The sequence below is a fragment of the Corella eumyota genome, chromosome 5, assembly GCF_963082875.1.
Source record: "Corella eumyota chromosome 5, kaCorEumy4.1, whole genome shotgun sequence".
NCBI classification, from domain to species: domain Eukaryota; kingdom Metazoa; phylum Chordata; class Ascidiacea; order Phlebobranchia; family Corellidae; genus Corella; species Corella eumyota.
This window is the reverse complement of record NC_137494.1, coordinates 2,055,969-2,069,727: the sequence shown is the minus strand read 5'-3', so window position 1 is coordinate 2,069,727 and position 13,759 is coordinate 2,055,969. Positions and strand designations below refer to the sequence as shown.

The 13,759-nt window shown below is 27.0% G+C and overlaps 3 protein-coding genes across 3 annotated transcripts; 1 reads left to right on the top strand and 2 right to left on the bottom strand.

The window, feature by feature from the left end:
• The first annotated feature begins 198 nt into the window (after positions 1–198).
• LOC145753911 (uncharacterized) lies at positions 199–2,315 on the top strand. The gene is made up of 5 exons (XM_082570438.1): positions 199–347; positions 825–1,001; positions 1,194–1,288; positions 1,527–1,643; positions 1,742–2,315. Exons 1-5 carry the CDS (start codon positions 266–268, stop codon positions 1,880–1,882), a joined length of 612 nt encoding a protein of 203 aa, XP_082426564.1. The 5' UTR covers positions 199–265; the 3' UTR covers positions 1,883–2,315.
• On the bottom strand, positions 2,176–5,271 carry LOC145753910 (uncharacterized). Its single transcript, XM_082570437.1, has 8 exons — positions 5,167–5,271; positions 4,256–4,329; positions 4,005–4,125; positions 3,746–3,874; positions 3,399–3,586; positions 3,061–3,223; positions 2,823–2,918; positions 2,176–2,563 (listed from the first exon to the last, which is right to left on the bottom strand). Exons 1-8 carry the CDS (start codon positions 5,222–5,224, stop codon positions 2,442–2,444), a joined length of 951 nt encoding a protein of 316 aa, XP_082426563.1. The 5' UTR covers positions 5,225–5,271; the 3' UTR covers positions 2,176–2,441.
• A 2,285-nt stretch (positions 5,272–7,556) lies between these two features.
• On the bottom strand, positions 7,557–10,599 carry LOC145752571 (lipoxygenase homology domain-containing protein 1-like). Its single transcript, XM_082568876.1, has 4 exons — positions 10,503–10,599; positions 9,237–9,473; positions 8,824–8,978; positions 7,557–8,675 (listed from the first exon to the last, which is right to left on the bottom strand). Exons 1-4 carry the CDS (start codon positions 10,597–10,599, stop codon positions 8,505–8,507), a joined length of 660 nt encoding a protein of 219 aa, XP_082425002.1. The 3' UTR covers positions 7,557–8,504.
• Positions 10,600–13,759: the final 3,160 nt, after the last annotated feature.

The window sequence follows — 13,759 nt, the reverse complement described above, 5'->3', positions numbered from 1 at the left end:
AATAGAAGTATTTTAGATTAAGCCAAATATATATTAGTATAATGTTTTATGTTTTAACGTAAAAAGAATTTTGCTATTTTTAGTTTTTTAATTAGCAAATCACACCACTTTTATTTTTTTTTAAATTATATAAACTGCTTGATATAGAAAAATACAACAGAAAATTTAATGTTAATTTTTGTGTTATGTAGATATAAAAAGGTTTATTTAAACAATCAAAATATTGTTATAAAGTTTAGTCTGAACCGAAACAATTGTTTATACAATGGGATCTATATTCTCCAAATTAGTTGCTAATAACAAAGGGGAACCAATTCGAGTATGCATGTTAGGGTTGGATTGCGCAGGTAAGCGTTATTATGACATCATAGTTGATAACATTTGTTGTATGCAATATCTTGCTTACTATAAACGTAGAAGAATGAAAGAGATGGTAAATAAATATGGTTTTTGGTATCTCTTAGGTTTTAAAAATGATTCAAATTATTATTGTATTTTACAACCTTTTTAATGACTTAAAACTAGTTGTGAGACTTAAGACAAAACCAGGAAATAATATGGTAAAAATTAGGTTTTGTTTATTACCACATATTCAATACGCAATTTTGCACTATGTACCTAAAACATGACATGACTGCAGACTATAAGCTTTCTAAAAAACAAAACATATTTTGAACTTACGTCAGTTTCTCGATTTTGTTGAATCAATATTCAAATAGAATGAATAAAATTATGCATATATATATTTTTTAGTTTGATTAAAAAAAAGGATGATGACTAATTTTTTAATTAAACACAATTTAGTAATAAATTGTATTTTACAGGTAAAACTACGGTTTTACAACGATTAAAACTGAGTGACTGTACAAGGACGTTACCTACAATTGGTTTTAATGTTGAAACAGTAACTCCATGTAAGGGTTTAACTTTAACAATTTGGGATATAGGCGGACAGGATAAAATAAGGCAACTGTGGAAGCATTACTACACATCAACTGAAGGTAGTTTTAACTCTTCTGTGACCAAATTTACATCAAAAAGTGTTTACATTTCAAGTTGCGTAAACAAACGAAATAAAAAGACGTCAAATAATAGCTTTTCGTGTAACTTTAGTTAGCCTTTATTTCTTGTAGATTACTGTTAAATGTTATTTTATGTCTTGTAGATTACTGTTAAATGTTATTTTATGTCAGGTATAATTTACGTGGTGGACAGTGCAGATCCAACAAGATTTGGGGAAGCTGCAAGTGAATTAAACGCAATGTTAAACGATGAAGATATGGATAACGTAAGCATGAGTAATCTGTTTTTTTTAATATAAATGCATATACGGGTATAAACAAACTTGTTTCTATTATCACTTTGTTGGCATTTTTTAAATGTAATAGAACTATTTAAAGGTCAAATGACATAAAGTAAATGTATAATTGCAATATAATTGGGCGCTTTATCTGTTAGTTTTTTACTTAATTTTTTAAATATTTTTTATCAACTTATTGTATAGTAACACATATTTTATTTTAAAGGTACCGCTAGTGGTATTAGCAAATAAACAAGATTTACCAGGAGCAATCAGCATCGAAGAAATGGAAAGTGTATTACAACTTCATTCTTTACCAAGCGACTATAATTGGCAGGTTCAAGTAAGTTAATTTGTTACAAAATTTGTCTTAGTCATATGATGTACAGGTAGATTGCGTTAGTTAACCTAAAATGCTGATAATACATTTTGCATTGTTAGGCATGTTGTGCCACCAAAGGAAAGGGGATTTACGAAGCTATGAATACTTTGTCGAAATTTATTAAAAAACAAAAACGAACTGATTCATTAAGTCCCAATGCATCGCCTATAAATGGCAGAAAGCCATCACAAACCTCATAAGAAGCCTAACAACTTTGTGCTGTACGATAAAATTAAAACCGTTGTGTATATATAAAAACTAACGGTGTTTATAACGAAAATTGAGTATTGTTTTATTCGTTCGAACATTGTACAACTTAACTTAATACAATTCAAGTGCTAACACTTAGTAATTTTACTTTCCAAGGCTAATTTGTCCTTTGTTTTATTCTTTTTTATTAAAATTTTCTTTCAATAAAAAATGCCTTACAAATTAATTATCTTAGCCTATGCCTGATTAAAACAATAAACGTAAAAACCAATTGAGGCATACTAATCAATAACAACACTATTTTTTATATTTATTGGGATATTTTTAATTAGATAAAATACAGAAATATGATAAGACAAGACTAGTTTAATAGAGACACTTGAATTAAACATATAGTTCAAATTTAATCATTCAAAATATCTGAACTAAAACATTCTATGACATTTATCAAGACGTTTTAAAAATTACATATATGATTAAAATAATTAAAATTAACATTTAAATGGTATAATTTTCATTTTGCTTAAAGTCCCAATTAAACACAACAGTTTAGTTAATTTTAAGCTTTCTGCGAATGTACCATTTTGAAGTTACTGTTAAAAATGTCACCACAACTGCTAACACAGCAAATGTAGGAAGAGCACCCTTTAAAAAGCCGTCCAATCTAATGTCTATAAATGATAAATATTATAAATAAAGTAAATGTATTTTAGACAATTATTTAAGAATTAATACTGTTGCGGGGATAAATTGTTTTGTCAAAAAAAAACTCAAAATAACTTGACTGCTTTGAGACTATAGCCGCGAAAAAATGACGACAAAATCTGTTTACGATTATGATTTTTAAAGTTTTTAATTATTTTTCGTTTTCATTTACTATTTAAACTTCGGCACATTTTTTCAAGGTAAGCCTATTAGGGTTAAACTTACTTCTGCATGTAGGACCAGATGCGAAATGAATCGGGCAAAGCTGGCATAAGTTGGCATACACACAAGTTCCTCCGTTACAGCCTTCTGGGCAAACAGCTGTAATCAAAAAAGTTGTTGTTTAATTTAAATAGTTTGCATAATAATTGACGCATTTTTACGGTTTAAGCATTACCATACGATAGTTTGAAGGCTGGTTTACTTATTTTAATTTTAAGGTTATTGAATAAAAAACACTTACGAATTTCGCAAGTTGGGCTTGGCATCCAATTTTTTAAACACCCACTTTGTGTTATATTATAGCAAGCTCCATTTTTAAAATCACATCGACCTTCAACTGGGCACCCAGATCCGCAGGCACTGGTACAGTTTGGTCCCCAAGTACCGGGTACCACACAACCAACCTGAATGGTAATTTAATTTAAATATTGATGGTTTTAAAAATGATTTAGTAAAACGATCTAACAAAAAGCCTGTATCATATATTAGCCTAGTAAGCACCAACTTGTTATATGAATTAGCTACTAGTATTCTGTATACGTTAATAAGCCTAGATATTATTAAAATTTAACTGTTTACCGCTACACAGTCACTATCTGAGCCTTCGTTGATCATCCATTGGGCGTTTTCAGAGCATGTGGCAGTATTGGAGCAGTTGTACGTTTGAGGATCCACACTATTAATGGGCCGGACTACAGTTCGTTGAGCTACACAATTAAGTGTTTCACATGACGATGTGAAACCGGAAGGGGGCGATCCACAAGTGTCTATATAAAGGGTAACTTTTTTTATATCTTTTGATATTTATACCACCATTTTTCGTTGGGTATTGGTGTTTAATTTACGTATTTATAAAGATTTGGTCTATATTTTTATTCTAAAAAAGGTTGGACAATTTTTATAATTTATTGTTTTAGTTAGATTACTTGAAACAGTTAATGTAATAGTTGTAGAAGCCGAGTCTCCAGTTAGCATAATAGTTAGGTTCGCGTTGGCGTTGGTTATTGTAAGTTTTAATACAACGTCGCTTCCCAACGTGTTATTAGCACTAACACCTAAATAGCAGTAAAACAGTTATTAAAAGCTTCTTTTGGTTGTTTAAATGCACAAATAAGCCTTGCATAGATTCTTAATTGTCTACTTGTTTATATTTCGAGTTAATTCAAAATTTAAAAAAATACTTACTGTAGCCTGGCTGTACATTTTGTGTATCAATTCCAAAGTTTAGCAATGTTAAATTAGCCACGTTAGATCCATTTGCCGACCAAATATAAGTTACATTTGCGCTGCTATTTGCAGCTAATACCTGGCATATTACATATAAATTAATATAATTTTGTTTGTTAAAGGCGCTGGTACTATGGTTTTATATATAATGTTTCTATTTTTGCAATTATACATAGTATATTTTTTAACAAAACTTTGTTATATTTCACCTCTATGTCGACGTTAGCTGGTGATAACCGAGATAAATTTGGCGTAAGATTTGTAAATGTCGCTCCATAATTACCTAAAAAATGTATATACAATTTAATTTTATAAGGTTAATTTTAACATAAGAATATGTTCGGCAATTAAAAACCGATTTTAAGTACATAAAAACTACTTTAGGCTTTATACTTTTTTAGTTTTTTTTGTACATTTAAAGTTATTTAATATTAGTTTTTAGTAAGTTTGGAAGTTTTTGTTTTTACCAATTTTAATTTAAAGCTAATGGTTTTTTAATTATTTTACTTTGTCAGTTAGTCAATAATTTGTTTTATAACCAATTACTTGCTAATTAAATAAACAAATTTAATTTTTGTGGTAACGCAGTTAGTAAATCAGACAGTTTTTTCGGTTTGTTAGTTGTATTTGACTTTATTTGTTTAATTAACCTTGTAAAATTGACCTCTATTTGTATACCAATGTTTGTGACCTTTTGACTTTGGATATACTATGGAAAATTTTTCGTTCATAACGGTAGACGAATTATTTTGAAAAGCTTGTAAACTACACGTTGTTATACATGTCCTACATGTAACACTTATTTGTAGAGGTTTAGTTAAACATAGATTTACTATTTTAAACGTTTTAGTATGTCATATCGTTTGTTAAGGAATTTAGTAATATAAGAAATTGTAATACAAGGGTTACGTTAACCAATATCGTTGGAAAAATCATGTATATATCTAATTTTAAAATTTTTTATTATTTTCAATACTTTATATTGCGTTGCCTTAAATTTTGCATACCATATTTTATAAATAGCATTAAAGCAGAAATTTAACGTAATTTATATTGATTAAATCAAATAGGTCCCCCAACTTATTGCTTTTATACGAAAATTTAAATTACAATTACATACCTTTCCAATTTAAACACTGAATTATTAAAACTAAAAGAATTTGAACTTGATATTTCATGGTAAGATTCCGTTGAATAATTAACCACTATTTTAATCTATTTATCTGAAAAATCAATACAAGAGATGTTATGTCAAAAATCCACGCATCTTTATAGCATGATTTTTATTTTGGTTTTACAGAAACTTTATTTTTTGTTTTAATTTTTTTTAAAAGATGTGGTAAAGTCGCGCATATATAGTTATGCTACAACTTTATATTGTCTTTATTATTACAAACGGTTACCACTTATAGACTAAACATTAATAACTATGCCATGGGAATACTTTTATTACAAACAACTAAGTCCGGATATTGTCACTAATTTTTACCTTAATATGTTTATAACTTCGCACATAATCTTAATACAAGCATAAACTATTTCTTACTTTTGTAAAAAAGGATTTTATACTTTCTTTTAGTTGGTTAATAATAATTTTTTCTAGTAAATAAAAAAAATTATTTTATATTAAAAACACTTTTATTAAATTCTAAGTGGTTTTTCAGCTTTATTCTGCTCCTTCATTTAAATATTTTGCCAGAAAATCTATACTAACTGCATTAGTTTCGTTTATTTAACAAATTATTTTCTTATTAATTTTTATTTTTCATGCTATTTTAACGGAATTTGCTAAAAGCTAAACACGACAAAATTATATAACTTACCCAATATCTATGTGGTATTTAAACCCGTTACATTTAACTTTCAAATCTAATATATCTGAACGTTAAGAAAAAGGGAGCTAAATAGAGTCTAATAATTAGGGACGTTTGGTCAATTAACTTCAATAAAAAAACTAGTTCGAACTTACTGGGTTGGAATAACGCTGCGACAAATTTTAATTATACAGATACACATTGTAATATTAGAAACTTTTTTGAACTTGGTTTTATTGATTTCAAGTAATTGTTCTGGTAAATTTACTAAACCAATTATAAACATAAATATTGATTGAACCGTTTAAACATGGTCTATAATTGGATTAATTAACTTGCTACATTACTTTTTGGAGATTTAAATTGTTTTTATCAAGTTAGACTTTGTTAGATATATTTTAATAAAATAATTTATACAAACAGTTACTATTAACTTTATGGCTATATACACTGCTTTTACTTTGGTTTTACCAATTCAGTTTTATCTATAGTCCTAATTAAACTTAACAAATTTGCTTTAATGTAAAAAAATAACGTTGAAACTTATTTTCTATCCAATTTATTTAACCAAACACTATTTACTTCCTTCACTATTCTATGAGCATAATATATTGTACTGTCACAATACAAAATAAAGAGTGTCACATAAGAGGAAGTGACGTCAACCAACTACAGCCGCCTCGCGGTTTTCAAAACATTTGGGAGTTTTTTGTTGTTTGTTTTTTTTTTTTACAAAAAACTCTTACTGGTTTTGTGTTTGTTCGATCCAGAGTCATTTGTTTTGCTTGTACATAAGTAAATAGGCCTATATTATTGTTTGCCCTAACTACGTAATATTTTATGTAGTAAATTCTAAGCTTATAGACTTTACTAACTTACATTTATTTTTTAAGGTTTTTAGAAAAGTTATTTTATTGTGCTAACTTAAGTTGACACTATAAACTAAACTTTAATTTATTACGAAAATTTAAAATTACGACAGGTTTAATAACTTTTTCCCATGGTACCCTTGAAAAAGGGTTTTAATTTAGACACTTGTTTATTAGACTTTGCTTTTACATGCTATTTTAAATACATTTCACCAGCGTTAACATTTAATACTAATGCAAATTCATCTTTTAATACGCATCGGAAATTATTTAAATTTTTAGGAAATAATTATTTAAACCACCGTTCCATAACTTATTAGATATCTATTAATCGCTGTACAAAAACAATTTAGTAATAAAATTTAAAAATTACGTATATATGCAAATTATTTAATGGTTAAAACAGTTTTTGACGTCTTTAATAACAGATTATTTAATCCAAAATAGGGAAATTTCCAACTTGATTTTCCATGTATAACACGTGCGTTTTAACTGCTGCTAAATTTTGAATAAAAATTTTTTTTTTCTGTTTACGTAAATTTTTTTTGAAATTGTAGTTAAATTTTTGTCTTTTTGATACAGATTTTAGCAAGATTGTCTGTTATTGTGGTTAAAATTTGGATCATTTAAGGATATACAATATAAAGTGGAATTATGAATAACAACAAAACACCAATGGGAAATAAGGTAAGCTCTTCAAGTTTATTTTCTAGGGTGTGATGTTTAGATAGTTGTATTAAATTCGGCTCATAATAGTTTAATGTGTAATAAAGTAGTTTTTTTAGATTGTATTTATATATACACTAATTTTTTAAATTTAAAAATATATTGGTTTGTATAAATATCTAACTGGTAAGGTATTTTAAATCAGGGCATATAGTTTGTCTAATAAGTTATCACAATTGTTGTAAGTGTTCTACAAATCTATTTTTGTCACTTTGTTTCAAGGCATGTCAGTGTCAATATTAATACAAAGACAATGAAACTATATAAAATAAAGGCACAATTTACAATATTTGTATAGAAGTAACTAAACCACAATTCTAAAATAAAACGACATACATCCAATAAAACATTTAAACAAATATAAATTCACAACATAATCTAAAAATTATATATAATTTTATGAATTTTTTTACTAAGCATTTTTCGTAGAAAATAAATAAGACGACTATAATAAAAATAAACTATAAAATCTACACTCTAAAGTGCATGTAAAAGTTGTGCATAATCTACCATACATACATTACTGCAAAACAAAATAATACTCTTATTAAATTAAGGCACCCTATTATGCAATAAATCTAATATGCTTAGCTTAATAGACATACCTGAATAACATATTTATACCGTAGTAAAATGAGGCTTTATACAATTTTGTTTATAAAAAATATGGAATGTTTGCGATATGCATATTAAATGAAAAAGTAACTATTACTTGTATAAAAATATATATGGTATACAGCTCTTATAAAACTACACCTAGTGAATTATATACAGTAGTCAATCATGTACAACGTTTGTAAAATTGTTGAAAATTGGGTTAGATTGGTGGCATAGTTTTAAAAATGTATTTTTTTGCAAAGATATATTAAGTTGTTCGATAACTTTGTACATTTTTTAAACTTTTTGCTTTGGTTTTAATTAATTTTGGTTCTTTGTGATTGAAGCGCAGTATTTTGTAACATTGTGTAGAAAAAACTTTTAAAGTTTTTTGTTGCAAATGCATCGTAATGAAAAATTTTTAAATATCCCTTAATTATTTAAAATCAATCTTAGTCTGCTTTCCTTGGTAGTACATCTCTATACAGTTGATTTCCCTTCTTATTTCCTATCCACTCTCTACACACAAAGATCCACGATTTTCCGCTTGATGGGTTTTTAATGATCACATGATCACACAACCAATCAGAATTAAACCCAGCATCATCGTGCTCCAATCGAACCTAAATTAGAAAAAAGTTAACTTGAAAAAAAGTTAACAGAACATTGACATAAATTAATATTCTTGGGATCAAAGTTCATGGCACTAAAAAACCTTACTAACACTAAAAGATGTTGATACTGTCTTGTTTATTTTAATGCTTCAATTACCTTTGATAAATTTCCTAGGTCCAGAATTTCTAAGTTAAACTTGTCAGTTTGCTTTCGTTCAAACAAATCTCTAAATCTTTGTTTCAAAACTCTTTTTCCTGAATCCCCATTCTCTCCATATATTGTGATACAAACATTTGCGTCTGTGCCAGCTCCTACAACAATCAGTTAAGGAGTGATTTAAGTTCCTTATTTTGTAAATGAAAATGTGCAAACCAAAGTTTTCTAAGTTTAAAAATGTGAAAAAGTGTCAATTTTGTGAATGTATTGTCATTATCAGTACACAAAATATTCCGTATAGTTGATATAAAGTATAATTATCTAATTTAAATGGCTCTTAGTATATAAATCTTAGATTGATATTATTATAAGTTTTGTATAGTTATAATGTATTTATGTCTGTAATTTTGTACCTTTTTCATCTGCTGTAACAACTGTCACTTCATATTTTACTGGAGTTAAACTTGCAATTGACACAGTTCTTCCTTTTGTCGATGCGCATGGGAATGTTCGACCAACCGTGTCTCTCCCATCTTTGTTGTTCACCCAGGCATGACATGGAAACCCGAAGCAAATAGAAAGAGCTATAATGTATTGCAATATTTTATGTTTATCGTTCCATATTGTTTTAGGAAAAGTGATCCATATTGCTTAGGATAAGAATACCATTAAAATACCCGAATCACTGGTCTTTTTTATGGTTCTAAGAAAAACTCCTGTACTTTGCAGTCCTGCCTAAATATTTTTCATATTTTACCGTCCTGCCAAATTTTCTCTAGAATTTTACGGTTCTGCCTTATTTTTTCTTGTACTTTGAAGTCCTACCTAATTCTCTATTATGGTCCTACCTAACTCCGTCTTGTACTATGCAGTTGTACTTTTATAGAACCGTGAAGTTTAAGCGATTCAAATTCTCTGGTGTATAATGTCAGCTTAAGACCACATTTTACCGATATTTAAAATTAAATTTTGCAAAAAGTACAATACATAAAAAAATTTAATCATTTAATACGATGAATATTTATGTTAGTTTTTAGAATATTTTTTTTTTTAATTTTGTTTTAAAAACATAATTTTGAACCGGTTTAAAAAAGCTTTTGGCCTGCGAAATTTACTTTCAGCCTGCGAAATTTTTCATCTCACTGCGGGAAGTCTGCAGGATAAAGCCTGCATATACTTTCAACGCAAGACCATATTTTACCAATATTTAAAATAAAATTTGGCAAAAAATACAATAGTTAAAAAGGTATTAACCGGTGATTTAGATAAATATATGTTAGTTTTTTAGAATATTTCGTTTTTTAAAGAATTTTATCTAAAAACGTAATTTTAAAACGTAATAAAAACAGACGCATTTGAGGTAAAAAATTCATGCTAGCGTACATCACATTGATTTTAAACTTATATTATTAATATTTAAAGCAAAATTACAGAAAAAAATCATCTAAAAGTGCGCGCTTTTAAACTAATTTTTTTATAAGTTTCAGTTTGTAAAATTAAAAAATTGACACGGAAAAAGAAAGATAACATGTTCTTGCACATTTAAAAAAAAAAAACTATTATTTTACTGCTTATTTGATTTCAAATTTCGAAAAGTTCGAAAAGTCTGGTCACCAAATAAAAAAGTCAAGCATAAGAGTTCAAATTCGATTTTCAAATTAAAAACCAACTAACCTTGCCAACTCGTGATCCAATATCCACGATAGTTTCTTGAATATCTTTTATATCATGTCGTAAACTGTCAATGCAATACTCGCTACCTAATAAGTATGCCATCTTTAAGCTATTTCTGTTTTGCTTCGTTTTCAAAAAAATTACATAGCGTCTTGTGGTTAACGGAATGACAGTTGTGGTAGAAACTTTTTTTAAGGTAATTTTTCCACTCTCGTTGTTTCTCAACTAGAAAACAATTTTAAATTTATAGTTTTTATAAAAACTTTAAGGTGTTAATTAATAATCTAAAATAATTTTTGTGTTAAATTCTAAGTTAAATTTGTTTTAAGACAAGAAAGTAAAATTGGGGCAGAGCGTTACAGAAGCTTTTTTATTAAAACAATCAAGGGCAGCAACACATTTAATCGATTGTGTAATTAACATTAATTTAATGTTTATTATGCAAAAAGTATTTTACCAGCGTACTTATACAGCGCCTATACAAGGGTGTTTATTTAGTAGATCAAGTTAATTTCGTTATAAAAATATATTCAAACTTTTGTTTAATCAGTTTTTTTAAAACGTCGTAATCTTATTCTTGTCCAAAAAAATACTTATTCAAAAAAAAAACCAAATCACACAAGATAATTAATTAAAATACAAACTCAAATTTAACTAGATTTATTTGATAAATAAAAAATGGTTCGAAATTATTTGATTATTTTTAAAATTAATCTTAAATTGATGAATAAATTGATGCATAAACAATACTTAATTAAAATATTACCTGAACTAATTAAACAAATATTATCTCTTTTTTTAATTATTAGACTGAAAAATTAATTTTTTTTCATTATTCTGCACTTTAATAACAATCCCAAATTTTTATTTAATAAACAAGCTATTAAATACGTAAAACATATGAAAATCAATTTTTTTCCTTTTTTTATTTAACTAATGTCATGATATACAATTGACCAAGATTAAAAAAAATAAAAACAACTTTTAAATTTTAGTAAACAAACACCTATTAATTAATAATTAGTGATAAAAATTAAAATTCATTTTTAAGTTACTAATATCATGATATACAATTGACTTTCGAAATCTAAGATTTCGAAAATGTAAGATTTCGAACCATAATAAAAATAAAAATAATAATAAATATACGAACAATAACAAAATGTTTCGAACAATAACAAAAATTTTAAATTATTGAGGGTGGGAAATACTTTTATTGTTTTTATACACATTTAACAAACCCACAATATATAAACAAAAACAAAACAAAATTTTTAAATGGTTTTAGACAAGATTTTAGACAAGAAATATATTATAAATACATCGTTTGTTAAGAACTAGTTTTCTGAATTCTTAAAGTAAGTTTTATGGTATCAAACATTAACTCTAAACACCCAAACATAAGTTAACGAAAAAATGAAATAAAAAATTAGATAAAAAATTGTGCATAAAGTAGTTCAAAAGAAAAAAAAATAATTGGAATTAAAATAATTTAATCAAGTAAAACATCATATTGAGACTTTACAAATACTAAAGCCATGCGAATACACCTTTGTCAAAAGGTTAAAAAAAATTATAGCTGTAAATTTGATTAGATTTCATAAAGTTCCCTGACTTCATTTACAATCGGATTAACAATTTCTTTTAAATAGCTATTCTTGTTCTTTGAATTGTCACAATCTATTTCAGAATATTCAATCTCGTTACATTTTTTTTCTAACGCCCTAAAAAAATATTTTTTAGACTAGTGAATTTGACAATTGGAACACTATATATAATTTCCAAATAATGATACAAAAAAACTTAGGTGTAAAATTACTTACTGCAAAATTATAGGAACTGCGTTTTCAAATCGAAGTATTCTTTTTTTCTGTCGAAAAGAAATTTCCATGTTATGGTTGCCTGAACTTGATATTTCAAGATTGTGATCACCAAAAACAGACTGTAATATTTCGGGTGTTTTGTCGCGTATAGCAAATTTAACTAATGCAGCCAGTGGAAGACTTATTTTGGAAATATCCCCATTTTTTTCTTGGTCAATTTGATTTTTAGCAATATGAATCAATACACCAACAAAGGCGTGACGATAGCCTTTGCTTACATTAACAATCTTTCCATGAAGAAACTTTGGGTATAAAACGGCAGATTTTGATCGAATATCATATAAAAATTTAGGCTCGTAATATTGACTGTACCATTCATTTTTCTTAAATTTTTTTTTACAAGTTTCATCAAAAAGTTTTTCAAAAAAGAAACGGTCGTTTTTGTTCCCCTCATAAGAAATAAGTAAGGGTTGCCACTTATGAATCACGCAAACTGCAAAATTACTAGATTTTCCATAAACCGTAAACAAAAAACAATTTCCGTCTTTGCATAGGTTTTCATTACCAAGAATTTCGAGAAACACTCTCAGCAATCTGTTACCTGTAAAATTCTTAACGTCACAAACTTCGTAATATTTAAAGCGTTCAAAGAGAATATTGTCATCTTTAAATTTTCGATACTTAAGTATTTTTTCTGTTTTTTTTATAACTTTATCATGATTATTTTTTTTAACATGTTTAATTCTCGGTAACGAGTTCCTTGATAAAATATGAGTCTTTTGACTCAGTATTTCACATATTTCCGATATTACTAGCTTCATTTTTATTTCAGAGTTATTTAACACTTGGTCGAGTCAAATAAAAATCTAAAGTAGCCCAAAAAAATATAGCCGCCTCGCGGTTTTCAAAACATTTGGGAGTTTTTTGTTGTTTGTTTTTTTTTTTTTACAAAAAACTCTTACTGGTTTTGTGTTTGTTCGATCCAGAGTCATTTGTTTTGCTTGTACATAAGTAAATAGGCCTATATTATTGTTTGCCCTAACTACGTAATATTTTATGTAGTAAATTCTAAGCTTATAGACTTTACTAACTTACATTTATTTTTTAAGGTTTTTAGAAAAGTTATTTTATTGTGCTAACTTAAGTTGACACTATAAACTAAACTTTAATTTATTACGAAAATTTAAAATTACGACAGGTTTAATAACTTTTTCCCATGGTACCCTTGAAAAAGGGTTTTAATTTAGACACTTGTTTATTAGACTTTGCTTTTACATGCTATTTTAAATACATTTCACCAGCGTTAACATTTAATACTAATGCAAATTCATCTTTTAATACGCATCGGAAATTATTTAAATTTTTAGGAAATAATTATTTAAACCACCGTTCCATAACTTATTAGATATCTATTAATCGCTGTACAAAAACAATTTAGT

What these genes read in the sequence shown, in the direction of transcription:
- LOC145753911 (XM_082570438.1), top strand. Translation starts at nt 266, where the DNA reads ATGGGATCTATATTCTCCAAATTAGTTGCTAATAACAAAGGGGAACCA. An exon ending in ACGATGAAGATATGGATAAC is followed by an intron (nt 1,289 to 1,526) that starts GTAAGCATGAGT and finishes TTTATTTTAAAG; the next exon opens with GTACCGCTAGTGGTATTAGC. An exon ending in ACTATAATTGGCAGGTTCAA is followed by an intron (nt 1,644 to 1,741) that starts GTAAGTTAATTT and finishes TTGCATTGTTAG; the next exon opens with GCATGTTGTGCCACCAAAGG.
- LOC145753910 (XM_082570437.1), bottom strand. Translation starts at nt 5,224, where the DNA reads ATGAAATATCAAGTTCAAATTCTTTTAGTTTTAATAATTCAGTGTTTA. An exon ending in TATTACATTAACTGTTTCAA is followed by an intron (nt 3,587 to 3,745) that starts GTAATCTAACTA and finishes CCCTTTATATAG; the next exon opens with ACACTTGTGGATCGCCCCCT. An exon ending in AAGCCCAACTTGCGAAATTC is followed by an intron (nt 2,919 to 3,060) that starts GTAAGTGTTTTT and finishes TTTTGATTACAG; the next exon opens with CTGTTTGCCCAGAAGGCTGT.
- LOC145752571 (XM_082568876.1), bottom strand. Translation starts at nt 10,599, where the DNA reads ATGGCATACTTATTAGGTAGCGAGTATTGCATTGACAGTTTACGACAT. An exon ending in GGATATTGGATCACGAGTTG is followed by an intron (nt 9,474 to 10,502) that starts GCAAGGTTAGTT and finishes TCTTATCCTAAG; the next exon opens with CAATATGGATCACTTTTCCT. An exon ending in ACCTAGGAAATTTATCAAAG is followed by an intron (nt 8,676 to 8,823) that starts GTAATTGAAGCA and finishes TTTCTAATTTAG; the next exon opens with GTTCGATTGGAGCACGATGA.